The sequence below is a fragment of the Aulonocara stuartgranti genome (genome assembly GCF_965226115.1).
Source record: "Aulonocara stuartgranti genome assembly, chromosome: 14".
NCBI classification, from domain to species: Eukaryota; Metazoa; Chordata; class Actinopteri; order Cichliformes; family Cichlidae; genus Aulonocara; species Aulonocara stuartgranti.
Window position 1 is genome coordinate 13,126,969 of NC_138950.1, and position 26,874 is coordinate 13,153,842.

The 26,874-nt window shown below is 38.2% G+C and overlaps 1 protein-coding gene across 10 annotated transcripts in view; it reads right to left on the reverse strand.

The window, feature by feature from the left end:
• Window positions 1-26,874, reverse strand: part of ncam1b (neural cell adhesion molecule 1b) — an 84,050-nt gene that overhangs the window by 13,168 nt on the left and 44,008 nt on the right. For 6 of the 10 annotated variants that reach the window (XM_082503574.1, XM_082503579.1, XM_082503582.1 and 3 more), the window contains 13 exons: window positions 26,434-26,643; window positions 25,243-25,386; window positions 24,053-24,190; window positions 23,558-23,675; window positions 20,628-20,788; window positions 16,562-16,704; window positions 15,306-15,329; window positions 9,617-9,646; window positions 5,954-6,104; window positions 5,596-5,783; window positions 5,155-5,251; window positions 3,516-3,686; window positions 1,910-2,038 (listed from right to left, as the gene is read on the reverse strand). In XM_082503574.1, coding sequence (XP_082359700.1) covers window positions 1,910-2,038; window positions 3,516-3,686; window positions 5,155-5,251; window positions 5,596-5,783; window positions 5,954-6,104; window positions 9,617-9,646; window positions 15,306-15,329; window positions 16,562-16,704; window positions 20,628-20,788; window positions 23,558-23,675; window positions 24,053-24,190; window positions 25,243-25,386; window positions 26,434-26,643 — 1,704 coding nt within the window. The remainder of the gene's footprint in view (window positions 1-1,909; window positions 2,039-3,515; window positions 3,687-5,154; window positions 5,252-5,595; window positions 5,784-5,953; window positions 6,105-9,616; window positions 9,647-15,305; window positions 15,330-16,561; window positions 16,705-20,627; window positions 20,789-23,557; window positions 23,676-24,052; window positions 24,191-25,242; window positions 25,387-26,433; window positions 26,644-26,874) is intronic. The other 4 variants (XM_082503576.1, XM_082503575.1, XM_082503577.1 and 1 more) reach the window with 3 other exon arrangements.

Sequence of the window (26,874 nt, forward strand, 5' to 3'; positions counted from 1 at the left end):
AAATGACACATGTGAGTGGTTGAAAGAGGAGGAAGAGCATGAAAGGCATAACAGACAACAAAACACAGGTACAGGTTGAGGATAGAAAACTGAAGTGACCCAAAGACAAACCAATACTGATAAATAATAAATCACAGCTCCACATGCTGACAAACTGCACAGGGATTCCTCTGTTTGGATTCTAAATGAGAAAAGTGCAGAAGACATCTAGCAGCTTTATGCTCTCGACAATTTGCAGCTAACTGATTAATCACTGCTGATGGGCCTAATCCGAGTGTAAACATTCCCAAACTACACCAAACAGCTGAAGCCAGAGAGAAAATGTGCAGCTTTTGAAATGCAGAGATTTGGCTCGGATTCCTCATACTTGCATTAAGCCAATTAATTCACATGCTGCACATCAAAATTATATTAATACTAATGGGATAAATCAGCTGTAAACTCATGGGATGCAAGTAAAATTAAAAACCTAATCGGTCTATGTTACAGACGGAGGAGTTTGCATTGATGGCCATGACATTATAGGTCACAGTTTCTCGAAAACGATACACCTTTTGAAATACTTAAGCGGGATTACAAACACTGCTAATCAGTAGGGGTGATGGGTTATCCTGTTGGGTAAGAAACAGCTACAGCAGTAAAAACTAATCTTCTATTATCCCCACTACAGAACAAACCTGTGTCTTCAGTGAAAAAATGAAAAATGCCGTCTAGGGACATAAAAGAGAAGAAAGGCAATCAGAATCACTTGTCTGCACAAATGACCACCTGAATCTCTAATAACACTTCACTGAAGAAATCAGGAAGACACATTTCTGTCAGATGGCTCCAGAAAGGAAGAAAAACAAATCATTTTAGGAAATGATTGCCACATTTAAAGTAGGGAGACAGAGCCAGCCTCCATGAAAATGAAAGGCCACTTTACGGTCTAAAAAGGTAGCTTGAAGTGATGTTCTTCTGACAGTATTTTATGTAAATATTTCAGCAAACCTCTATCGCATTTGATATTTCAGCAAACCTATATGACATTTGTTCAGTTTTATCAATTACTATGACTAAATGTTAATGATCTGGCCTTTAATTATGATCTTAGTTCTAAAAAAAAAAAGAGAGAAGGGGTTTAAGTCCAACTTTCGCCTTTGCCATTCAATAACAACATAATTCAATAGCAATATATATACACAACTATAAAGCTATCTTTTTAATGTTTTTAATTAATGCATTTTAAATGAATCACTTACTGTTGTAAGTGTGGCCTGATGAATACAACAGACAGAAGAGCAAATGGATAAAAAAAATCAATGATTAAGAATGATAAAATAGAAGGAGAGATGATCAGTACACAGACAATATATAAATCATACCAGCACTCCCTCAAAAAACATCTATTGCCAAACAACAGAGGGCGCTAAAAACTAACTAATGTGTTGAGGTTTCACTGCATGCTGGCTTCTACAGAAGGATGAAATCACACTTCAGGGTGACATGAATAATGACATGATGGGCTTGAAACATGGCTTTAAAACAGGATATCTGAAGCAACTGTGCAGATGGCTCTAAATGATACCTATGTGATGAAATCAGTATTTAATTCCATATGTAAAAACAAGCAATCTGGCTTTAAAGATTTGGTTATGGCAGAAGTATTTCATGAACTAGAAAAATCAAATAAAAGCAAGAAGGTCAGAGAGCTGCTTCGTAGAGACGGAAAAGCGGTTTTAAAAAGACATACATGGAATGAAAGGAGACAGGTGAAAGCTTTTGTGGCATCATCCAAACAGTCTTAGGACCAACTCTTCAGCGAGTTTTTATAGAGAGACTGAAGGTAATATGTTTGTGGAGACAAGAGGTCAGAGAGGTATACTAAAAGCATTACAGCATGCTGTAAACTGTAACATGTGCCACTTACGAACAGGCTCCGTCTTCAAGAACGCAGCGTTGCAGCTTTCACCTTCACCCTTGCCGTTGACGGCTGACAACTTCACTTCGTAGCTCGTGTCTGGCTTCAGGCCTGTGACTGTTACCTCACCGATGGAGCCTGTTACAACAGCAGAACACCATGATCATTTTGGTGAGCACTAAAACAAACAGATCTCCTGTTCCAACAATATATGCATAATTCGTTGCTGCCCAAGCAAACACCGATTAGCTCAATTCGCATTTCATTCCAACAATGTTTGAAAAACTGATGAATATATTTAGAGTTGGTCTAAAACTAGACAAACAGTGACAGCTGTTTTATATGTTGCACTGTCATCTTAAATGTAATGATCCCTTTTGGGATGATGATTGCTTTTGATCAAGCTTTTTATATAAATTATATTGCTTTTATGTACACTTCCGTGTTCAATTCCTTTCTAAAGGGGTGACTTGTAGGTTAAAACAAAAAAACTAAATTCATACCTATTTCTTAGAAATAATCATTAACTTTTGTATTTTACTTTGTAGGAGACATTTAGGGGAAACAAACACCAGAGGAAAGGAGTCATTGTTACCACTGCTCTTAAAACTCTGTCCGACCACACTGTACAGGGCAGAGATGTGCACTGTGTAGTCTTTGCTATGGCTGTACTGTGAGTTGGTCAGTTTTCCTAGTCTGACCTTAATTTCATGATTTCACCATTTTGAATTATCATGTTTCTACAGGAAACACGAAAGACTTTCCTGCCTTCACTGTGCAGGACCCACTGCTGTATCTGTAACAAAAAACAAGGCTGTAAGTGCAGACATGAGGGTGTTCCAGACGATATAATTGAGTTTCACGTGAGACATCTAAACCAGGACTGCGTGAGACTGACAGCTGGTGCTTTTTCTTCAGTTTTGCTGGCAGTGGTCAGCATAAAGCTAGACAAAGTGTGAACTACAAGTCATCTATTCTAATGTTTGCTGACTTTCTCATACCTAAATTTAATAGATTTGGCTGATAGCAGTTGATTCTTGTGCATCAGTTTGTGCTATGGCACTAATATGCCAGCCCAATCTAGTACAACACAGTCAGAAATGGACTCTTTTATCCTGATCTGTGATATCAAAATAATAATGAGGCCATATAAGGCTGTTGTTTTTATTTAAATAAATATTTTCAACGTCTTACAGTATGTGTCCAAACAACTGTAGGGATCCAAATTTATTTTGTCATACATGACCTAGTTTGGCTGCTCTCCCTTTTGTGACTTCATGACCAAGCCATGTTTCTGTGTCGAGGGTATCAACAACTCTAAATTACGTTTTAGTGCATATATGGACATATTTGTCAAAACGAAAAGAAATCACGTTCACACAGCCTTTTAATCGCTTTGGTTATAAAACAAAAAGCTGCTGAATGCAAACCTTCCTTCCTTTAATACAGGTCATCTTTACTGATATGATTTAACAAAATGTGAAAAATCTAATTAACATTTTTAACATTAATATGTATTTCTATCTATTTGAATTGTACTTGGATATTTAAAAAAAAAATGTAGTTAGACATTAAAGAACAAACAAACATCACAATCATGTTTCTGTGTTATTACCATCTTGGACTTCATAGACTTTCTGCACCCAGCTGCCTCTGCCACGCATCCTCCACTGAGCTCTATATTTGAGGACAGGAACGCCTCCAGTGGATTCAGGCTCCTGAAACTGGATCAGTGCTGTGGTGGAGAATGGCCTCACCTCCACGATGGATGGAGTTGACGGAACCTCTGTGAGGGGGAAAAAAATCAGTGCAGTTACAATAAAAACTTTAAGATTGCAGCACACCAGCATTGTCAGACTCCATTGCTATATCAGAGTAACAGAATGAGCCCACGGCTCCTAATGACCCCACAGTGCATCTAAAAACCGCTTCATCTTCGTAAGAAATCTGTGATTTATCGTGACAGTAAGTCTGGTTCTCTTCTACTGAATTCTGTACACTACTGACATCGTTTCAGAAAATAAAAGGCAGGAAAAAACATTTAAAAGCTCCTTATGACCAACAGATTCAAGAACAAACCATTCCCAAGTCAGCCCTAAAGATGATAACTCCAGAAAGAAAACCACTAAAAAAACCAGTAAGTGCCTGGTTGGATGTTTGAAAAGACCAAAAGTTCTGAGAGACTGTTGAGTTTGATAAAACTTTAAATTGGAAAAGGAGATTTCATAGATTCAAAGACCTTGCAGTGAGTTAAGCAAAGCTTAATCTTTAAATTTAAAGTGAATATTAAAACTGAAGAATATGCAAAAGCTAGTTCAAAGACTTCTGTAATTGTACTTTGATTAAAGTTTAGAAAATAAAAAAGGATCCATCCTGTGATGTACACAATGATTAGACAATTAGTTCTTCATTTACAGTCTGCCTTTGTTAAAAAAGGTTTACTTTGTTTCAGCCAGCAATGAAAGGCTTATTTAAGAGAAAATTACATTATTTAAAAGTATTTAACCTACTGTGATTGTCCACATCTGAATAATGGTGGCTGTTCTGAACTCACAAACTCTAGTGTGAGTAGTTTTGTATTGCATCACTTTGATCTTCTAAATTAAAAGGCACACTGTAATTACTGTGGTTGCCCATGTTCGGCTCTGAGTGAACAATGTAGTGTTTTCAATTAATTCACTTCTGATTGTGGCTTAAGAGTGGCATTATCTCTCTGCTCTCTGTTCCATTTGCCTAATGGTACATTTGTCTGGGAAGTCTATGGTGTAGGTCCATGTTACAATAAAATGCTATACCTTAATATAAAAAAGTCTTTTACTTTATACTGCAAACAGTGCAATGTTAGTGGTGAGAGGTTGAGGTAAAGTTTAGTTGTAGAATAACCAGAGGGAACATTACATTATCATGTAGGTTACACATTCTTTTCATCTTAATCAATTTATCAGCCATCGATACAAACACTGATCTGTGTAATCTCACGTCATGGTGGATGTTTTGGTCTAATGCGATTTGATCATGGATAACAAAAAAAATAAATAAAATCTGTTCCCGAAGCCTTAAAAAACCTGAAACAAAAACTACTATGTGATCTAATGAAATTTACCTACTCATCATTTTTAAGCTGTTACTGAATCACGATCACATATAAGGCTGCTTGTTTTTTGTTTTCAAATTTTAATTATGCTGAAAATCTTGGCACAAACACTATAAATGCAAAGTAAGAATGGATTTTGAATCACAGCATTGCCACTGACCAGCCTGAATGAGCAGGAACTCCTTGGACTCTGTGCCCATCTCATTTGAAGCAGTGCAGTTATAGCTTCCAAAGTCATTTTCAGACTCGGGGGTTATCTGGAGGGGGGGGGGGAATAAAGCAGTAAATATACGAAGGGCAGTGTACCAAAACAGATGAACTAACTTGTGTGTCAAACACTGAAGGTGACCTTTTTGTTTGTCCATTAGAGTAGCCTATTTTTATTTGTTGCTGTGAGCTCTCCTGCTGCTGAATTATTCATGAGATTTTTTTTTCCCAACAATGAAGCTGAAAGAAAACCCTACACTTCAAGTCTGTGCTCATGAAATCTTGATGACACATGGGGTTCAGAGTGTGTGTTTGTGCACACTGTGTGTATATGTACATTCATTAGAGAGATAGAAAGAGGGATTAAGTCATGGTGTGACACGGGTGTTCGTACCTGCAGGAAGCTGGCTGAGGGAGTCCTGAAGATCTTAATGTTGGTGGTGTTTGAGTTGGGGAGCTGCAACCCGTCTCTCAGCCACACAATAGAGACATCACTGGGATGAGCTTTGACCTCACAGCTGATATTGGCAGGATTCCCCTCCCAGGTATACACTGCCACAGTACCATTTATCTTAGGAGTATCTAGGAAATAAAAACGGATACAACCTGTCAATCCATTTCAGGTGTTATTTAACAGTTCAGTTATAAATAGTCATAGTGACTTGCAGTGCTATTTTTTTTAATGACTAGTGCATGAGTGTACTCATTTTGTAGGGCTAAACACTTGTATAAAGACAGAGGGAAACACTTACAGCGGACCTCCATATATGCTGTTTGATAATCCTCTCCGATGACGCTGTGTGCTGTGCAGAGGTACTGACCAGCATCTGTATACTTGACATACTTCAGGGTGAGGGAGGACACACGAGCGTGACTCCTCACCACTACGTTTCCATCCGGGCTCTAAATGGAAGTTAAAAATGGCTTTGTTTAGTAAAAGAAATTAGTTAGATCAGTTCTTATAAATAGATATTATGCACATTTACATAAAGAATACAATTATGCAGAAACACGTGACCTTGAAAAAAAGTATTTAAAGTCCACTTTTACAGAAAAGAACAGAAACTGAAAGAATGAAACAAGCACAGACTGTTCTGTAAAGCTGCAGAGACATAAGGGCCCAGTTGACAGTGCAGAGGAGCTTTTCAATAATTGATGTCAGAAGGCATTAGAAACCATCTAGGGCTTTTCACACACAGGGCTTACTTGTGAAATATGCTGATGCATTACCTTACGTGTGGCGCTTGCACTTTTACACTAAAGACACTGGATTTAGCGTCAATCCACAACATTTTATTTCTTTAAGTTAATTACTTAAAAATAAAATGTTGTGGTGTTGTGGACTGTATTAGGTTGAGGAACTCTCTGAACCTACATCCAGCTCCAGTGTCAGTGAGGAAGAGGAAGCACACGCCAAGTCACAAAGCATCTGAAGCCACTCAAATAATAACAGACAGCTGGCTAATGAGATGTGTAAATGCACTTCCCTCTCTAAACCTGGTTTCATTAACTTGATATGCGGTGTTACAGCATCCTGACATGAGTAGCTTCCCAACAGGGTCAACAACTTTGTGTTGTTGTGGTTGTTGTTGCCATGTGACACTTAACTGCAGAGTGTAAAGTTTCAGACAGGCTGAATTTCCCCTTTCAACGATACATTTTCCTGTTATGTTATTACAATATTTCGAACAAACTCTGGACATTATTGTCTTGTGACAGATGTTTTTACTGAACATATCTGTAATATCTAGCATAATTAAGCATTATTCACAAACTCTGTGGATTTGGGGCTTTAGCACAAAGCTCTTACACAGTAAGATGCAGCATTTTTGTGAATTATTCCTTTAACAAGGTGCTGCAGGGCTGAATATTTGAGCTTCCCTTTTGGTTGCTTTCATGGCTTTGATCCAAGCTACAGGCAAAACAATAGCCGAATGCTTTTACACATATTGAATTAGGGCCCAGCCTGGGCAGCCATGTAAGAGAAACCCTTGTTAGTTTGTATTCAATTTCAATAGACAAAGCATGTCTGGGGCATTCATTATGCATAGCGGGTAGCAGGACCAGGGAGACACTTACATAACACGCTACCCTTGTATTGTGACCCCGTGCAGGAAGCATTCTCACTCGACCCCTGTGGTTCTGTTTCTGAGTCCTGCGTCTGTGCAACATGCCACACTATGCACAGCTATGTGTCATAGTAAGTGAGTTGACTCCAATATGGAAACCTTTTTTGTGTCATTATTTTATGATAAAGTATGAGCAGTTTCTCCAGAGCTACAGCCTCTCGTTTCCTATATGAAATCCATCATGATTATTGTTATTTAGCAAAGAAAATGTATGCCTTCACGCAACTTAATATTGTGATTCATGCATTTTTTATAACAATATATTTTCAGTATAAATTCATAGTGCACCGGAGTTGCTGTCTACTGGAAACATCCGTGCTGAATTTTGTGCTCCTTGCGTAAAAAGGCATAAAACCATTTCGCACGTCTATGAGAAAATGAAGACTTTCGCGTGTGCGCTCCTGTAATAAAACCAAGCTGACAGCAGAGCTCTCCCACAGATTCTTCTGCTGTACCAACAGAAGAGACACAGAGGGAGCATCAGGGCATAAAAGTGAGATTGCATTGAAGACATGTTAAACTCGTGTCTCACCAAATATTAAACAGCCCACAGTACAAAATCACCTTCCCTTCTGAGGCTTGTCAAATGAACACTAAGCTTCCTACGCCTTTGCAACAAACATGGCTCCTCACCCTCACCCCCCCACCCCCCCACCCCCACTGTGCAATTCATAATGGGATGTCTTTGAGAGATGTGCACTTATCAATTCAGAGCACAGGTGAACTTTTAAAACAATATAATTATGTGAAGTGAGTGAAAATGTGAAGTGAGTAATTTCCATTAATGTAAACCGTTCCATTTGTGACCTGAAACCACAAATATGCTGCACAGATATGAGTGCCCACATTTAACTAAAATACTCCTCTTATATATATTAAAAAAGGGAGGCATAACTCTTTTTAAGTAATGCATGTGTTCAGCAGTGGAACTTGCTGAGATCATCAGTCTTTTAAAAAAAATGGAAAACGCAAGCAACTAGGATACGCTGTTTGAGCTTTTTGGGGTTGCCTAATTTAAATATAATCAGCAGATCATTAATGTAAATGTTCAGAACGATTCATTTTGCTCAGATTTTCAAGATAAAAGTGTTCCATTTCACAAATTCAACAGCTTAGTATTGCAGATGCACAAAAATCCAAGTGCATCCATGTGTAAATCATAGTTATACACAAACTGAGCAATTACTGTCAGCATGTGCCTGATGAGAAAGGCTCTTCCTCCCCTCCTGTGGTGAGGTGGGTGAGATTTTTTATTCCACACTTTCTGCAGGTGCTATTAATGAATGCGTATCAGCTGACAATCGTAATGAAAAAAATACCAACAGCTGTCACGACCGAATAATTAAGGCCGACTGTTAGAAACACCCCTCCTTAAACCTATTAGCAGAAGGAGTAAAAGGAAAAGACCAATTCTCTTGATGTCCAGTGCTTCCTGCAATGTAAAAATAAAACAGCGTGGCTATTTAGGGAACCGAATGGTCTAAGAATACACATTCATATCTTGTTAAATAGTACTGAAGTAAAAATAGAAATGGCAACCCTAATATCTGATCTTGCTCCTAAAACAGAGATGGGCTGATCAACAAGGCACTGCTTTGTGTGAGCGATCACTTCTCTTCAAGAGTCTGGATCCATTCTTTTTGTCACCATTTTTCTCGTATGTAAAACACATTCTATAGGGAAGTGCTGTATATTGGAGAAAAGCTTATGTGGGCAGCTCTTTCACTTACTGCCAATTTTCGCTTTCTTTCAGAAACAGTCGCTTGTTCTCATACTCTGTTGCTGCACAAAGGCAGCTTTTATTTCCTCCTACATACATATTTAGCCATGTTTAAATTAAACTACTGTATACACTAATGTCAAAAGTATACTCTGAAGTTATAATTAAGATTTAGCGGTGGACAGGATGTGTGGGTGGGGGGACAGAGAGATCTGAGGAACAAAATCTATTTCTGCAGAAGACAAGTTGATCACATGGTATAACTGTAACTGTCATGCGTGTAATAAAATGCTTTTGCTGATGTCCAGACATGACAGGTAAAAGGTCAGGAGAAAGACAAGAAAAAAAGACTGAAATAGGCTGCGATTTGTTAAGAAATCTAAGGAACACGGCGAGCAAAGAAACACAGACTTGCACTGTCCTGTTTTGCTACTGCTTCTCAGAGCTTATGCTCTCCCCAACCTTATTTGATCAAGAATGTTGATCTGCATCCATCCAGAATTGGACTAGATTCCCCTGACATGAAAGATGGATGGGTGTAAGAAAAAGTCATGCATTTAGAATACCTTGTGTTGCTCAGGCCGAGTCCATGATGCCTGTAGAAGACAGAGAGACGAAAAAACAAAAAGGCAGAGCAATTCTTAGAAAGCAATCCTCACCCTGTCAAAGCTGGGATGTTGCACACTGCATCCCAGTTAAATGACCAGTTTATTTTTTTATGCATCTAAAGTACCTGAGCTGAATGTCTGAATTTACTAAATTAAGAGTCTGCAGACATAACGAGATGTATGCTTTAGATGTTCTCTCAAGGGAAGCCTATTTTAGGAGGACAGGAGTTTCGTTTGAAAGGGAAATTTTGTGGGAATGTTTACAGTCTGTGCCTGCCTGTACGTGAAGTAAGTCTTTTGGCATCATGATAGCACAAATGCTTTGTGATAATAAGGTTATTGGTTCATCAGGAAGAGGTGAGTCTGGTACGCTGTAACAACAGAGTAATGTCTCCTTGGGTAATAGAGGAATTATCGCCTCACAATCCATTTCTGAAGGCTGAAGCAATAATGTGAGCCCAAAAGAATGGAATTTACTCTTTATCTATGAATATAAAAAAGCCCTCCCAAGATCGAGAAGCAAGTTAGTACCCTAGTCAATCAAGCCCTCTAACAACACTTGCTTGATATCTCAATAAGCAATGAAGGAGGTTCAAATAAGCAATTTGCTACAGCTCATCCTCCACACCATGTGAGACCTGGAAATAAATCTCAGCCTACAGGTGGCCTTTTTAAGTCATTTTGAAAGTCCAATGTTCTGCTCATTGTTACTTACACTATGAAGTTCTGTCTTTTCCTCCTTTGTCACTGATATGCTTTGATTGTACTCAAAAATAGCCTTAAAACAGCCAGGAAATGTGATTTGCATGATGAATACTGAACTTTCTAAGCTATAAGAAATATAATGGCTTTCTCCTTGTTAGATGTGGACTTTTAAAATATTCCGTTTTTTTGTGTTATAAGAATGGATCCACTGAAGCTGTACTAACTGACCAAAACAATACTACATTTAAATATTCAGAATACTGTTTTTTAGCTATTCCGGCATAATAGCAAATATATGCACATACATTTTAGAAAATGACCACGTTACAGTCTAATACAGGAAGAAGAAAAAAATCACCTTTCTCTAGATAAACAAGTGATTATCATCGACATGTTGGTCAGTAACACATCGAATGAAATAAAGAATTAATTTTACACCAAAGCACATAAAACGTCACACCTAAGTAACATGGCAGACATCATGCCACATTAAATCACAAGAGACTGCAAAGCCCAACTTTACAAAACAGAAAGCTTTTTTGGACGGCATGCTGTGTGGATTTTATGATGCTGAGGAAAATGTTAAGCATGACAATGAGATGTGATGGCCTACGCAGTGAAACAATTTTGAAGCTTAACAAGGAAAATGAGAAACAGCAATTTCATCAGGCGCAAATGCAAGAAAAGTCAAATAAATGAAAGCAAATGGTGGTATCACTGTAGGGCAAACAAAGTGACTCAAACCATCAATGTTCACATCTAAAAATCACCCCTATATTGTCCCCTCACAATCACTGCAAAAGGACATATGGTGTGGTTGAATTCATCTTGTTTTATAATGGTTAAGTAGTTATATCACTGATGAATGTTAATCCTCCTCAGCGGTGAAAAATAAAGCCAATACCGAAGGTAGAAAGAGGAGGCAATAAAATTCTTATTAGAAGAGTCATGTCCGAAGCTTACTGCATGAATATAAATTCAGCCCTTTCTTAAGAGCAGTTTAACTCCCCTACTGGCACAATAAAATACACTGTGCACCCCACATCATTACAAGGAGCAGTTGGCTGCAAATCAGTACTGAGAAAGAGCAGTAGCCCAATTAAAACATAACCTAACAGTGTGGAACATAACCACCTCATTCACATCCTCGTCTGCGGCGCTGCCTCTGCAGTAAGTGAGCTGACAAGTATTGCTGTCATATCTGTGACAGGTGTTTGTTTAAGACAAAAGGACAATGAACAGCGGCGGATGCATGCGTGCACAACAGAAGACGCCGTAACAGAATCACTTCTCCGAGCAAACGCGAAGAACAATATGGTGATGGCTCCCTTGGGACTTATCATTTTTCCAGCCTATTGTTCCTCCCTTCCATGGAGAATTAGCCCCGCTCTTTGTTCTGACATGAATTGGATGTCAGTTCAAAGAGGATAAAAAAGCAGACATACTAACACAAACACATAAATATAAAGAACTGCTTCATTTACTGAGTGAACCCCGGATGAAAAGTCATGATTATGCATATTCTCAGTTTAGTTTCCTTCCTTGTCATTAAATGCTGAGCCTCAGAACCTTTGCAGTACATCACAGAAAATGGACAAGCATTTTAGTTAGTGAAGACATTCTTGCATCACATCACTACTGAGCCAGCCAGCATGCTGTAAATGAGTAGCCTTTTGTGTTTGGAGAAAACAGTGCTCTCTTTGCATTAGCATGCAACACTTGAAGTACGCCTGTTTCAGATGCTCTGCCTGCACTGCTGACACAAAACATTAAATAACAAAGCATCTCATTGTTTTGGTTTTTAATTTAACACCATTTTTTTTTTTTAGCTTTTAATGTTGGAAACCTCTATTTGAGACTACAAATTTTAGACAGAGAAGGTCTTTTAATACAGATTTATCTCCTTACAAAAAAGAGACACACTTGAAACACTATAAAATGCTGATACCCAATCAATTACAAACTTGAATGTGCTTTTAGGTTTTATAATTACTCATATTTCCCTGCAACTTCCTTCTGTGTAGTCCAGGATATTTTCCAATAAATGCTGCTTGAAAGTCTGCATGGAGCACAACATTTAATATGTATTCAAATAAGCAAAATATTCATTATGTAGATAATGTACAAAGCATGGATAAATAGTCCATTTACATTTTCAGTTATTAAACCGACACACTTATCTACAGCGACTTGAGCGAATGCATTCAAAGGGCTGAAGGAAACAAATACCAAATGTAAAATTGATGAAAGTTTTCAAATAAATATATAAACACTTAACTTTAATAGCTGTATAAACAAAAACAAAACCATCCCCTGATGAGCTCCAATTTGAATTTGAAGCACAACTAAGCGGGAATACACCCACAAGACTTTTTGAACATACTCCTTTTATTCTGTCTTTTTCATGTACAATACTACAGTTCTCTATTGTGCGATACAGTAATCTTCCTCAATCCTCACATTGTGTTCCCCCTTACTCGCGCGCGGTTAACGAACAATGCTTTTGTGTGCCAACACTTTAGACTTTGAGTAGGGAGTTGTTCAGAATGAATTAGTCTCTCTTTACGTTAACCTTTAAAACCCAAGACCACAGTAGACTGGGAACAAATTCAAACAAAGCCAGACAAAGATTGTGAGAACACAATGAATAGCTGATCTAGCTCAAAATGCTTCAGCCTTCACATAGACCACCTTGGTTTCGTAGGGCATGCAGGTCATGTAATAGACACATCCATTTAATAAGATCCATGTTGTCACAGTGATCCAGATGTGGCAGTTAGCAGGCAAAAATGCCACACGAATAAACATGGACATGGTTTTTTATGTTTTCAGAAATGTCGGCTTTGCAAAGATTCTCTAACAATCCGATACCTCAGGGTAAGACACTGTTTTGGAAGGTGGCATTCAACATAAACACAAGCCTCATCTGTTTAATCTGCATCTTTAATAACCCTGTAAGACATGCTTTTTAAGGGTTTTCAGTGTACTCAAACTTTAAAGAAAACAATAAACATGTAGAAATGTCTTCCCATAATTGGTTTCTGAGGCTGTTTTTATTTCTTCAAAATAAGTATCTTTTTCTTATTACAATCAATCTGAGCATTGAACTATGAACAGTTATAGCTCCACTCAGATGAAAAGTAGTAAACTGAAGCACTATCTAATTGTTTAGCTGTGTTGTGTATTGTCATTGTCATACTGTGAAGCAAAGGTGATCAGAAGCCTTATTTGTATAAACTAAACTGCATTCGTTTTGCATAAAAATCTGATATGAGTAATGATTTTAAAAAAGAAAGAAAAAAAGAAATGAAATCAGCAGATAAACTAGGGAGCCGAGGAGCTGAAAACACATTAGAATAAACTGCTAATTAATTCTGTCCTTTCATCACCACCACAGATCTACATCTGTACCGGTTTTCTGACAAATACAAAAATCTCACATTATTAACAGAAAAATGCTTCCCTTTACATCCTTTTTCAATTCACCGTGTTCACCCCAAATGAATGTCATGTCATTTGTCACACTCATCCTAGATGAAATGCAGCTGTTGTGATGATTACAGATAGCGTGGCGGATGGACATCGGATGAACAAATAAAACAAGACAATTAAACAATTAGCAGCCGTTTCCCATTCATTGAAAGCCCACCATAGAAATGATTTCCCCTGCTCAGAATCACAACTACGAGGGAAAATCTAACCAGTATGCATCTACGTGATTCGGTAAGGCTGCTAATCATTTCTTTGAAGACGGCTGTGAACAGACACCACATATAAAAGCATACCATAGGCGGCACCCCAAAACACACTGCCACCATTGCGCAGCTGGCCATCACGACATGTGTCATGTCAACAACTACACAGTGCAAAATTTGTGGGTAATGCCTATTATAGCCCATTGTTTCCTATGTGTGTTGTTTATTTATTCTGCCCTGCACCTGTAGAGTCAATCTACACTGCTACAGTATAGCATGACTGTGGTCAAACTGTGGGATGTAAGCCTCAAGACCACAATACAAGCTGACCTGTCATTGACAAAAGTGGAAGCCGATGGAAATTTATTCTACAAAGCAAAATTTTGCTCAACACTGGGTAATAGGACAGAAGTAAGAATCGTTACTATGTGGTGCATTCATGTACGTCAATCTGTGTAGGTACAAAAAAAAAGGGGTGGGGGACCGTCATGATGTGCGTCATATGGTGGCAGTGTGTTTAGCACTTGTGAGTGAGGCTCCACTCAAAATATATTTTTAAATATCAAACAATCTGGTGGTTTGACAGGTGGCTATGAAATCTTCTACTTTCACAGTGAACAGCTGCTGCAGTCTGCTCAGTTGCAAGGGACTCCAAAAGTGACCTGTTTTTACTGTTGAAAACATGCCCATTAAATCTCTTCCTGCAGTTCTATGATTATTCTGTTTCAGTCATGTTTTACCTTTGCTGCAGGGTGCAAATGTTTGATACCCAAAAGATAGACTTTAGGTGGAGCACTTTTACCCTCAAACTTTGAAGTGACACTGACATAAGTGTTAGACAATCTACAATCTGATGGCGATGACAGACAGACTGAACCGGGCTTGAATCCAAGCAACCTCATGCTGTGATTGAAAGTGTGAAATGATCAGGAAAAAGCGACACAGAAATGGCATTTCCCTTTTATTATCTTATTAACCAAATTTTCAACTGATCTCGTGAGATAAGCTCTGCGCACTTGCTATCCCGAGAACAGTTGAGGTTTTCAGGCAATATTTGGAAAGCATGCGGCAGTCAAATCAATTTCATGAACTCTGATGAGATCATTCCTTGGGGTTTTTCAAGAGGCAGCTGGGAAATTTTCAATAAAAAGGGATGATTTGATTTCAGTGGGAGTTTTTGTCATATCTGGAGGCAAATTTTACAACACTACTCCACTACATTTCTGTGCCACGTGGATTTTTCCTACCTGATAGATCCTGTTTAGATGTGCCTGTAGGAAAAAAAATGTAGCGCATGTAATGGACTGGCTCAAGAATTTCTCTATGAGCTAGAAGCATTAGGCTCAAGCATTTTCCTCCTCATTACCTCCCAACTGTAGCAACACACCAAGGCCTTGGAGAGTCAGGCCAGGTGGGACATAGATGTATGAGAATACAAATCAAGTATTCACTGCTTTTGATGGTTTGCACATGGAGTAATGCAGAAGACCCCAGAGAACAAACTGGAGTATCAGGATGTAATGGAGGGTAAGAAGCTGGCTCTTGACCAGTGCAGAGCCAAAACAAATTTAAAAGATGGCAGCAGAGTATAGACAAATAACAATTTCATATAAATCAAAATAACTTTTCAATCACTGGCATGAGAAGAATAATGGAAATAGTGATTGAAAGTGCTAAACAAACACTTGAACGTTCAAGTGCTCGTTCAAGCAAATACAATAGAAAACGGGCAAAGTTTAATTATCGTGACTTTTCTGGGAATGTTATAATTAGGTTTCTGTTGCTGATTTTCGTGGCATTTGAGAAATCTCAAGTCAAATCTGAATCTACTCCATATTACTGACTGACTATAATTGAGCTAATTACAGGAGATCCACTGGGCCATCTCAAAGGAACTGCTAATTTAGGGTAAATAATTAGCAGTGCATAAACCTTGTTGGGGGCATTCTGCAATGAAACTGCAAGCTGAGTCCCCCACCTGCAAGTAATCAATATACCACTTCAGTTTAGGTTAAAGATATTCAATTCCTCTCCTCGAGACACCGGTGTCCTGCAGGTTTGTGTTGCTCCCTTGTGGGTACGACCTAAGTGTGTCCCAATTTCACATCACCCACAATAAGGTATAGTAAAAGAACAATGTACTTTTTCCATTTTGTACACAGAGGAACAGATGCATTAAAAGATAAAGATAAAATTGCAAACTGTAAAGGAAATAGGTGTCTTCGGGCATTATCGTTTTTCTTATTCGTTTTATTCATCGCTAATTTTTTGTTATGTCATTTTCTCTTAATAACATAGGAAAAACTTAAAAAAAAATAGGGGTTAGAATATATTTATAGTATGCAACTGGGACACAGACTATATCAAACTACTTTGCACCAGGTGCAGTTCATTAACTCCAGAAGGAAAAATGCATACAGGCACTCACGGACCAGGATCGAGTGCCTAGGATACATAAGTATCTTGCTACTACTGTTCACTCGCCTCCCTGTAATCATTTTACCTGCTCTCCTTCTGTGAAGACATGACCTCCGTAGCTCCAGGTAATGGTGGGAGTTGGGTCCCCCGACGCCTCGCAAGTCAGGGTTACCTGTTCTTCCATCTCGGTAGCAGTCTGGTTTATGATGTATGTGATGTTAGGTTTGACTGTAAAACAAAAACCCAACGTCATCACACCTGCTCCATATAACAAGGCAGCCAGGTGTTACAGCCGCACGAGTATTATAAGCACAAGAGAAACTCTAGATTTGAAATGAGTTCAAAGAGGGGATGAGGATCAGTAGTTGACAGGTAAGGGGGATTTTTATGGCAGTAAACCTGTATTTAAGCTTTCCCAGTCCCAGCAGCAGTTACGCTGTGATAACCATGTGTGCCTCCAAACGTAATTTGTGTAATAACTTATTTAGCCTATCTCAAAGGAGCCGGCTTTCATTTTTGTTTACATTGGAGACAACTGTCAAGTTACACTACACTCGAGTTAACCTGAAAGCGCAGCGGGGTGCTGCAACGGTGACATGAGCCGAGCAAACGGAAGTGCTGTTTACGAATCAGTTGAGCATTACTTCGTGCTCCCATCTTTTCTATTCCGCTCCAAAAAGGATGAATGCATGGATTATGCAATATGCTGAAAAAGCGCAGCCCCAGACAGGATCGTAAATATAATTTGTAACCTGCCGCCTAAGAAAACAACTGCGACTTGGTTTTAACTGCTATGATCTCAACTGATAATTATTAAATGAACAAAGAAGCAGCGTTTAAGAACTTGTACTTACAGCCACGACTGTCAAAAGGCAGTCAGCACGATTCAGATCATAGCTTTTTAAATAGACTGCATGAGCTATTTAAAGCCTGATCCATTCCAATACTTTATCATAAAAACATTAGGTACATGGGTTTTACATTCAGAAATGTTAAGGAGCTATTTGCTAGGCTAATATCATTCTATGTATTCCAATTTCCAAAGGCTCGTAAAACTGATTTTCTAAGATTCTTAGTTTAAGCTTTTATGTCACATAAAAGCATACCCTAAAGTTAGACTGGTTTTGGTAATTTAGTATAGGTACACTTCAGTTTTATATTAAACAGCTGATATAAAAAGGAGCCCAAGAAGGGTGTTGTTTTCGGGTGGAGAACATGGGTGAAAGGACAGGCTTGGGGCTCTGGTGGAATCAGTGCATAAGTAGCCATGACCAATATCTGCCTGAAGACTAATGTTGAGAGTAGTTAGTAAATTGGATTGGGTAGCTTGCCCTCTATTGCTTGTATTTCACCCTTGCACCTGTTCTGGCACACGTATTAGTGTTCATCTGTGGATTTACAGCTTTACAAATAACATGTCTAGCATTTTAAAAGGACGGCTGATGCCAGGTGGATGAAAGAGAGACAGAGGCCAGCTTTTATAGGCTGTAAGACCCAGATTAGTTGTATTAGCTGATGACCCAGCCCCCAACCTCCCAAGGCTAGCGCAGTGGTTGAATAGTTAAAATAATTAATTTATATGCAATTGCTTTTTCTAAGGTTGACAAAAGATACGATAGAGAATTTAAGATGAAACTACACTATCTCTAAAGATATAAACCAAAGAATGTCAGGTCAAAGTCAGCCTCATTGTCAAAAACCATATGTACAGATCATACACAGGAATTTGAAACTGCAGTGCTCCCACGCCTCTTAATGTTACACTAAAACAACATAAAAGATAAAAAGATGTATTGTTGCATCAACTTTTAATTTTTACCTTTATTAGCATTGCTGCATACTTTAAATAAAATTGACGAATGAGAATCCTAAGAGCTGGGAATACAGAAATTCCCAAAAGGAGGTTGTAAATTTACCTGTGCACACGTTTTTTAAAGAACTGAAAGAAATCTTTATACATGTTAGCAAGAAATGAATGAGATGGAAATCACAGTGCGATGATCTGTGCCATTTGTCAAGCAGGTTGTTTTTTGTGAACACTCAGTGTTTCAACATGATCTCATTTCTTTTCACTAAGGATGGTCTACTGTATCTTCAGCTAAGCACTGAAGCATCTGTCCTTAGTATATAGAGAACCTGACTAGTCCTCCTTGTGGCTAACACAATGCTTCCAGGGATCTACTCTAGAAGCCAGGTTTGGAAAAAACTGAGCCTGTTAACGAAGAGATGAGGGAAACGTTGGCTTTTCTGTTCTAGAAAAGAAAAAATCGACTGTGACCCAGTAACAGACACCATGAATCTAACCTGCTCACTGACAAGTTTTCTTCCACAAACTTTGAGATTCCCTCTGATTTCTCCCTCCCACTACATCTGAACTAGCTGACTGACACTTAATCTCATTTCCTCATTCAGTCACTTTTAAAGAGCATACCAGAACAGACTGCAGCTCTGCAGTCTTTTCTTAGTATTTAGGGCATTTATCTTTTTACAAATATTTAAATCCCAGTTCATCAGTTCATTATTTTCTGTGTGTAAAATGCACAGATTTATAATCGGTGATTTATTATCAGCTTAGAATAAAATCTATGGTTACATCTTTCAAACTCTGTGACTCTGTGGACATTAAGGCAGCTGTCAGGTTGTCAGTCAATTCCCCTGCACTAAAACATTTACTGTATGTTACTGCAGCAATCATACTTTAAATAAACCGTATTTGTATAAAGCTTTAGACACATAATATACTGATCATTCATCAATCATTTGTCACAGTGTAATCTATCTCACTGATGAAAAGATGTCTGTCATAGAGATGATGTGAATATTTGAGTGAAAATGAGCCTGAAATGACTTTAACACTGAACTAAATGCAGTTTAAAGGAACATTTTAAAGGCTACTGACATACTGATTGTATTCTGATTACAATTCATGCTGAAATATGTTGACATGTTGAAATGCAGTCATTAAATTCTGTCAAGAAATATACTGAAGGGTACAAAGTCTGAACATAACTGACAAATTTATCACTAAAAGCACACTTAGTGTGTCTAACTAATATCCGATCCACAAGAAAACAAATTCTTATATGTTTGATTCATATGTTTGTCGTCAATTTCTGCCACCTGCTTTTGTCCCCGTCAGGTTACGGCTGAATAATTAGATTTACTAGATAATTAATTTCTGATGTAAATACTGGGTTGGATTCCAGCTTCATCTAATAAAAAATCAAGTTATTTAAGTTCAAGGTAATTAAAATGACTTTTTTTTTTTTGTCCCGCACCTGTTTTTCTGTTTTTGTTGTTTTAAGATGAATGGCACGGTCTACATTGAAACACATTCATAATTCTTGGTCCAGTGGATTAAAATGGAGGCTCTGCTCTTTGTTTACCCATTGTAAATGGTAAATCTTGGTATTGGAGCATCACTGACGATGGCTTACTAAAATATACTCACAACTGATCCAGACACATTACTAAATACAATGTTTTGATGGATCATCCAGGTGAGGAAGACTGTTTACCTGGACGTTCTCCCACTGAAAACGCTACGTCCAGATGAACAAATCAACTTTCTGGGGTTACTACATACAACTTCCTCCAAGAAAGATCCTGTGCCACCACAGAAAACGCAGGATTGTAGCTTTTGCTAAACGGAAGTAAAGAAACCAGAGCTTTGTGGAAATATTTCACAAAATAATGTCTTAAATGATGGCAACATACAACAGTCATTTACTAACTCTAAAGAATCGAGCTATTGCCACTTCTCTTGATTTGAAAACTAAACTCCCTCGGCTAGTTCACTGATAAGGTACCAAAAGACTGGCACTGATACTATAATTGGGCTTTAAATTATGGTCACTTTGAAGTGACAAGAAAACCTAGTGGGCAAAAACAAAGGGGGAAAAAAGGAGTTTAGAGATTTCAGCTGAGCTCATCCCACTTGGCTTGCTCTCTAAATCCTTAGGCTCCATCCCAACATGAAACAATCACAACCCACACCGACACACCGTATTTTGAATGCCTAAGAAAACAGACACAAAACCGTACTATTGTTCTTCTCCCACCTACATACACATATACCTCATTCCCACACACTTGGAGCATTTTATAATTCCACTTTCGTTCATGTAAATACACAAAACAATCTGTCTTACCAAACACTTTCAGACTGAGTTCCTTTTCAGTTTCTCCAGCCTTGTTCTTGGCAATGCAGGTGTACTCTCCTTCATCCAGTTTGGTAACATCCATTATCGTCATTTCTGAGCCATCTTCATTAAAGCTGTACTTCTCTCCTGCCTCAAGGTTCACTTCGTTCCTGTAGAAAAGGCGAGTGTTAAACCCTGTATCCATTTATCCACACAAATTTAAGCACTCTTCTTCAGCTGCAACATTTTCAGAGATTTACTTTTACCAGGATTTCAAATTTCATCATCCTTCCATCTAAAGAAAATCTAGTTATGTACATCTATAGACAGACCAATAGTAGTTTCATGATCACCAAATTACAAAGTGAAATTCCAATGTTAAAAAAGCATAATATTGTTTGGCATTCTTTGGCACTCCTTTTGACATTTGTTGTTTACATTCAATTCTACAAAAACATCTCATTTATTTTTATTCCAGCCTCGTAGAGTATAAATTATTAAAAAAAGGCCAACTTTTGGCTCTTGAATTGTCTGCTCTTTGTGACCCTGGATCTAAGTTTTGTGCCGAGTTAACAGATGAACAGGAACAGTTTAACAAAGCAGAAGCCTATCAATGGCTCTGAATGGAGCCATTGATAGGCACAGAATAATGTGGCTATTGTTGTCATGCTAGTCTTCATGTTTCACTGTTTACATGCTCCTTTGATATCCTGTGATTAAGTATCCTACTGCAATGAATAAATCAGTTAGTAGAGTATCCCAAATAACCTAGAGTGCCCTGCATGCACATAATAGTTACTTTGACCTGTAGGCTGGTCTGAGGTAGTGCACAGAGCCAGTAGCATTCCTGTCACATTACTGTATAGATATTTTCATGGAGACTGGGTTTGACTATTCAGATAACTGCATGCTAAAGTCTTTAGACAAGTACTGGATGGGAAACTCAATCCAATAAAGCATTATCATATAGCTTTTCTCTGAAAGCAAGGCACCCAGCAGCCTATATTTAGTGGGCTATTCGAACTACAGGTTAGTGATAGGGGAAGGGTTGAAAAGTGTGCAGTTGCCACTTCTAACACATTATACAAATTATACTGGAAATTAGTCATTTTTTGTTAAAAAAGATCAATGGAAAAAAATATGTTCACTTATTTTCAAGATGATACAAGCTGATATTTGGTCAGTACACATACAAACTATGCAGCTCATTATTTTTGATTAGCCCTGCCTCATTAGTCTGTTGCTGCCAGCTTTTATCTCTCCTGACGCCACGTGTAAGTCATTTGTGGTGTTTACAACAATTGCCTTTACAGAGCCGACACCCGCGATTTTAACGAAATGGTTCTATGAATTGAAATGTTGGTCTGGCAGTTGGTTATTCCCGCATTCACTGCAGTTCAGACAGAAATATGTATTTGATTGCTGTTAAAAATGTACTTTTGTTCAGAATGAAATGCGTCAATAATTATTAAAAGAATTACCATAGATTTTTTTTTTTTTTACATGCACGTATGTAACCCCCCAGAATTAACCGTAATAACTTGCTACATGTAAAACTGATGACACTTCCATAATTATCAACTTTGCTTTTTGTTTAATGTTTATTAGCTGATGTTAGCACAGCATCCAAGGGTGTCGATGTGGACATTTGTCAGCATTTAGCTCAAAAATCTGATGTAGCTGCTTATGCTATTAGGTAAGTTCGGCAGTTATATAAAATTAAACTCGATTAACTGATTTGTTTAAACTTTAACAGGGTTTAAATTAACTAACTAACTAACTTAAGAAAATAAGTGATCTTTACAAGTCATCCTACACTTGCCTGCCACTTTGTTAGGTACATCTGTTCAACTGTTCATTAGTACAACTATCCAAATAGTCAATCACTTGGCTCCAGCGCACTACATTTAAGCATACAGACTTTAACTAGATGAGCTGCTGCAGCTTAAACTGAACTCAGAATGGTGAAGAAAGGTGATTTAAGTGACTCCAAATGTGGCACGGTTGTTGGTATTAACCAGGCTGGTGTGACTATTTCAGAAACTGCTGATCTGGGATTTTCCCCCTCAACCAACTCTAGGGTTTACAAACAATGAAAATATCCAGTGAGTGGGAGTTCGTTGGGCGAAAGTGCCTTGTTGACGCCAGAGAAGAATGGTCGGACTGCTTCAAGCTGACAGAAAGGTAAGAGTAATCCAATTAAAAAGACAGAGGCAATAAATGCAGCAAGTGATGAGCCACAGCAGCAGAAGGCCGCACCGGGTGTCACTCCGGCCAGCTAAGAACAGGACACTAGAATAGAAGATTGCCAAAATGTTGACTGGTCTGATGAGCCTTATTTATTGCTTCAGCATTAAGATGGTAGAGCCACAAATTGATGTAAACAACACAAAACATGAATCCTTCCTGAAATGTTTAGGCTGATGGTGATGATCTAATAGATGTGGGTAATATTTACTTGGCTGCTTAGTACCAGATGAGTATTATTTAAAAACCTCAAACTACCTGAATAGCTGACAATGTCCATCCCTTTATGACCACAGTGTACCCAACCTCTAATGTCTGCTTCCTACAGAATAACACCATGTCACAAAGCTCTGATCATCTCAAACTGTTGTTGTTGGGTTTTTTGAAAATGACAATGAGTTCACTGTGCCAAAATTTCCTCTAGAATTTAATTCAACAGAACACCTTTAGGATGTGATGGAATGAGAGATTCACATCATAAATGTACAGCTGACACAATTTGCAGCAACTGTGTGACCCCATCATGTCAGTATGGACCAAAACTGAGCTCTGAAGGCAAAAAGTGATCTACGAGTATAAATCACATCAATGTACAAAGATGCAAATGCCAAAAAACAACAATGATAATAACAAAAAGGTATTTACTGTACTTGGAGCATATGCAACCGAAGATATTTTATTATTAGGTTTACCTTGTCCAGGTCACCATGGGTTCAGGATAACCATCAACAGCACAAGTCAGGATAGCCGGCTGCAAAACGTCTGCTGTAGCATTTACCTCTGACTGCCATATCCTGATTGACGGGAGCACTAAGGTACAAAGGGAAAAATAAAATAGGCAGACACATATGCAGAATATAGTATAGCTCTAGATATAAAGAGTGCAAGTGCAAGAGAGAGCAAGTGAGAGGAAAACCAGAAACAGAAGCAGCGACAAATTCAAAATACTTATTTTAGACACACTCATTTGCTAGGCTCAGAAGTTACAGGAAACAGACTTCATTAGCATGAAACATCTTTGATACACGGTTGCTCTGGGCAACTGTTTCCACATTGATGTTGAGCCTGGTCGCCTCTAAGGATCTACAGCTTATTTAAGCATCACGGGACACCTGCCACACACAAAATATTCAGACAAGAACAAAAAGGAAGAGGAAAAAGCGTGAGGGGACGAGAGGGTCGCTAACCATTCACAACGACCTTGATGACACGCAGATCAATCTCGCCGCGCGCCATCAGGCGACCCTCGCAGGTATACAAGCCCTCATCCGTCTTCTTTATGCCACGGATTTGAAGGTGATTGTTGTTCAGTACTTTAAACCGAACTGGAAGGAAGCAAAAGATAATACATCTTCAGGTATGCATATTTGGCAAGTTAATAACAGCAGTAAATGCTACATGATAAACAGCTGTTAGCAAAGAAGTGAGTAAGGCATCAAAAAAGAAAACTATCTGAATCAACTCAGCTATAAAGACTTTGTTTAACTTAAACATTTTAACACTAACATCTTAGTCACTGAAATGTTTGGTGACAAAAACTGGAATGTCATTTTATTGCTCATTTGATATTACCTTAACTATCAAATTTGAGGCCATATATCCAACAATCATTTTACGAGCTCCAGAAAAACAGAAGAGAATCTAAGCAAAGCCCACATGAACTCCTTCAGTCTGGGATAAAATGTGAACCGAATAAATGTAGTCACATAATAATCAAAAATACTATTGCAACCCACACATAAGCGCATGTTATTATTTTTCAGTGAGCAATAACACTGCCGTACACATTATTATACTGCTCAGTGTCAAGGGTGAATAACAGAGAGTCAATTGTATTTTCAAATTCAAAATCAAATTAATTTTTCCCTTTCAAAGCACAGGGTGAATCCCGGAGAAGAATGGCAACAAAAGCAGTGGATGACTCATTTTATGACTCAAACACCAGGATCTGTATATGCACATATATATATATATATATATATATATATATATATAAAATATTTCGTTGGCTGTGTGTTTTTATTTATGTAGTGCATTTTTACTACAGTTTCCATTTTGCCTTATAATCTGTTTTTGTTTTATTTTGGCTGTTAACATAAGTGCAACACTACAATATCACCGAGTTACATCTTGATAATGTTGCGGACATCTCACATTTTGATTCACCAAACTGCAGCCATCAACATAATCTCGTGGCTAACAAACAAAATAAACAATAAAAAAGCAAGCTATAACATCCTGAGAAGTAATGGTCAGTATGGCTGAAATCATCTTATTCCCTCCTCATTAATTCTGAAATTTGTTCACCTTGTTGTTCTGTGTTATAATCAACTGAAAACAAACTGAAATATAAATTCTGCATTGTTCATAAACTTACCATCTTTTTCCATCTGTATTTTCGCTCCTTTATATTTCCAGAGGACAGTGGGTGGAGGTGAACTAACAACATCACAAACAATGTTGGCATTGTCTCCTTCAGTAAACTCTTGGGGTGAGGGTGCGTTTTGAAAGGTGATTTTTTCTGGAATAAAAAAAGAAAAGCACTATATTCACTCAGTGACATAACGAGGTTCATTAAAGCTTTCACTCTCTATGATTGCCCTGCTATGGCACTATGTTTTAGTAAAACACTATCTTTAAAAGTAGTGCTGTCTATGCTAATAAATCACAACTGAAAATGATCAAACTGAAGGAATGCTTAACATTTTTTACCAAAAATCTCATTCATTTTATTATCACCCTAAACAAGCTCCCCTGGCTCAAGTTACCAGAACTGAAGCAATATCTAGCCAAGCCATTTCTAAAATTGACTGGTTAATGGAATTTGCTGGAAGCTTTTTAGAAAGAAGCAGAACTGCTACCTGACAGACTTCAGCAGGACACAAGTGACAGAATTGGATTCCGAACTGGAAAGCTATAGAGCTATCTCATCAAGGCTTAACATATGAAGCCATTTAGCTGTAATGCGCAGCTCATTTCTTGAAATGGCCGGTAAAAGTTTAAATGTAAAGTCTGCTCCTGTTAAACTGGCCGTCTGCATGGGGCAAAAGCAGTTATAGGTTATCTCTTATATGGCTTGCAAGCTGTAGCACTGAACTAACTATGCAAACTGCTGCTGGTACTGTACAAATGTTCATTCACAGGAAGTTGTGATGTTTTGTACACTTCTGTGCACAACATTGTGCATTGCTGTTAATATGGGTGACCACTTCTAATAACATCCTGAAACAGGCCCTGAAATAACAGAAAAGTTCTGTTTGGAAAATAATTTCATCTCTGACGGACAATTGCTGATGCTTGGCATTCATGGAAAATAAAATCCATTACTCACAAGAACTGCACAACAGACAGGATCATTAAGCAGCCTTCTAATGGTCTTCCGACCGTTTATTGAACTGATGAAAAATCCATCCTCACTTGAAAAGAAAGAATAATGTGTTGCCCTTGAGCAGTCAATAAAATACTATGAGTTCAATGAGCAGGATTCTTTTTCTTCTGTGTTCACACCACTCAGTAATTTGGAGTGTGTACCGTATACTGTGGGGTGGGGCGGTGGGGGGAAACTTACGGAAGATCTTCACTTTGACTGTCGACTCCGCTTGCTGGTCTCCATTGGTAGCGACACACTTGTATGTCCCAGCACTTTCCGTCCCGGCTTTATACAGCGTGAGGGTGGAAGATGACTCATCGTTACGGGTTACTGTTGTGTCTTGTCTGTTCGGCTCTATCCTGTCCCCGCTTGGTCCAAACCAGTCTATGTGCTTGGCAACGCCTACAACTAAGACAACAGACAGAACAGAGCAGTACATAAGAAACAGGTATCTATAGGGTAACACATTTCAAATCAGAGAAGTCAGCCACTGCCCACAGACTGTACATTGTAGGTGGTTCATGCTCCTGCAAGGAATGAAGCGTGTGGTTTATGCATTTTAGCTGTGTCTAGTAACTAAGACATCAGAAAATGTTATATGTTTTCAAGGTTTGATGCTAAACAAACAAACCAAAAACA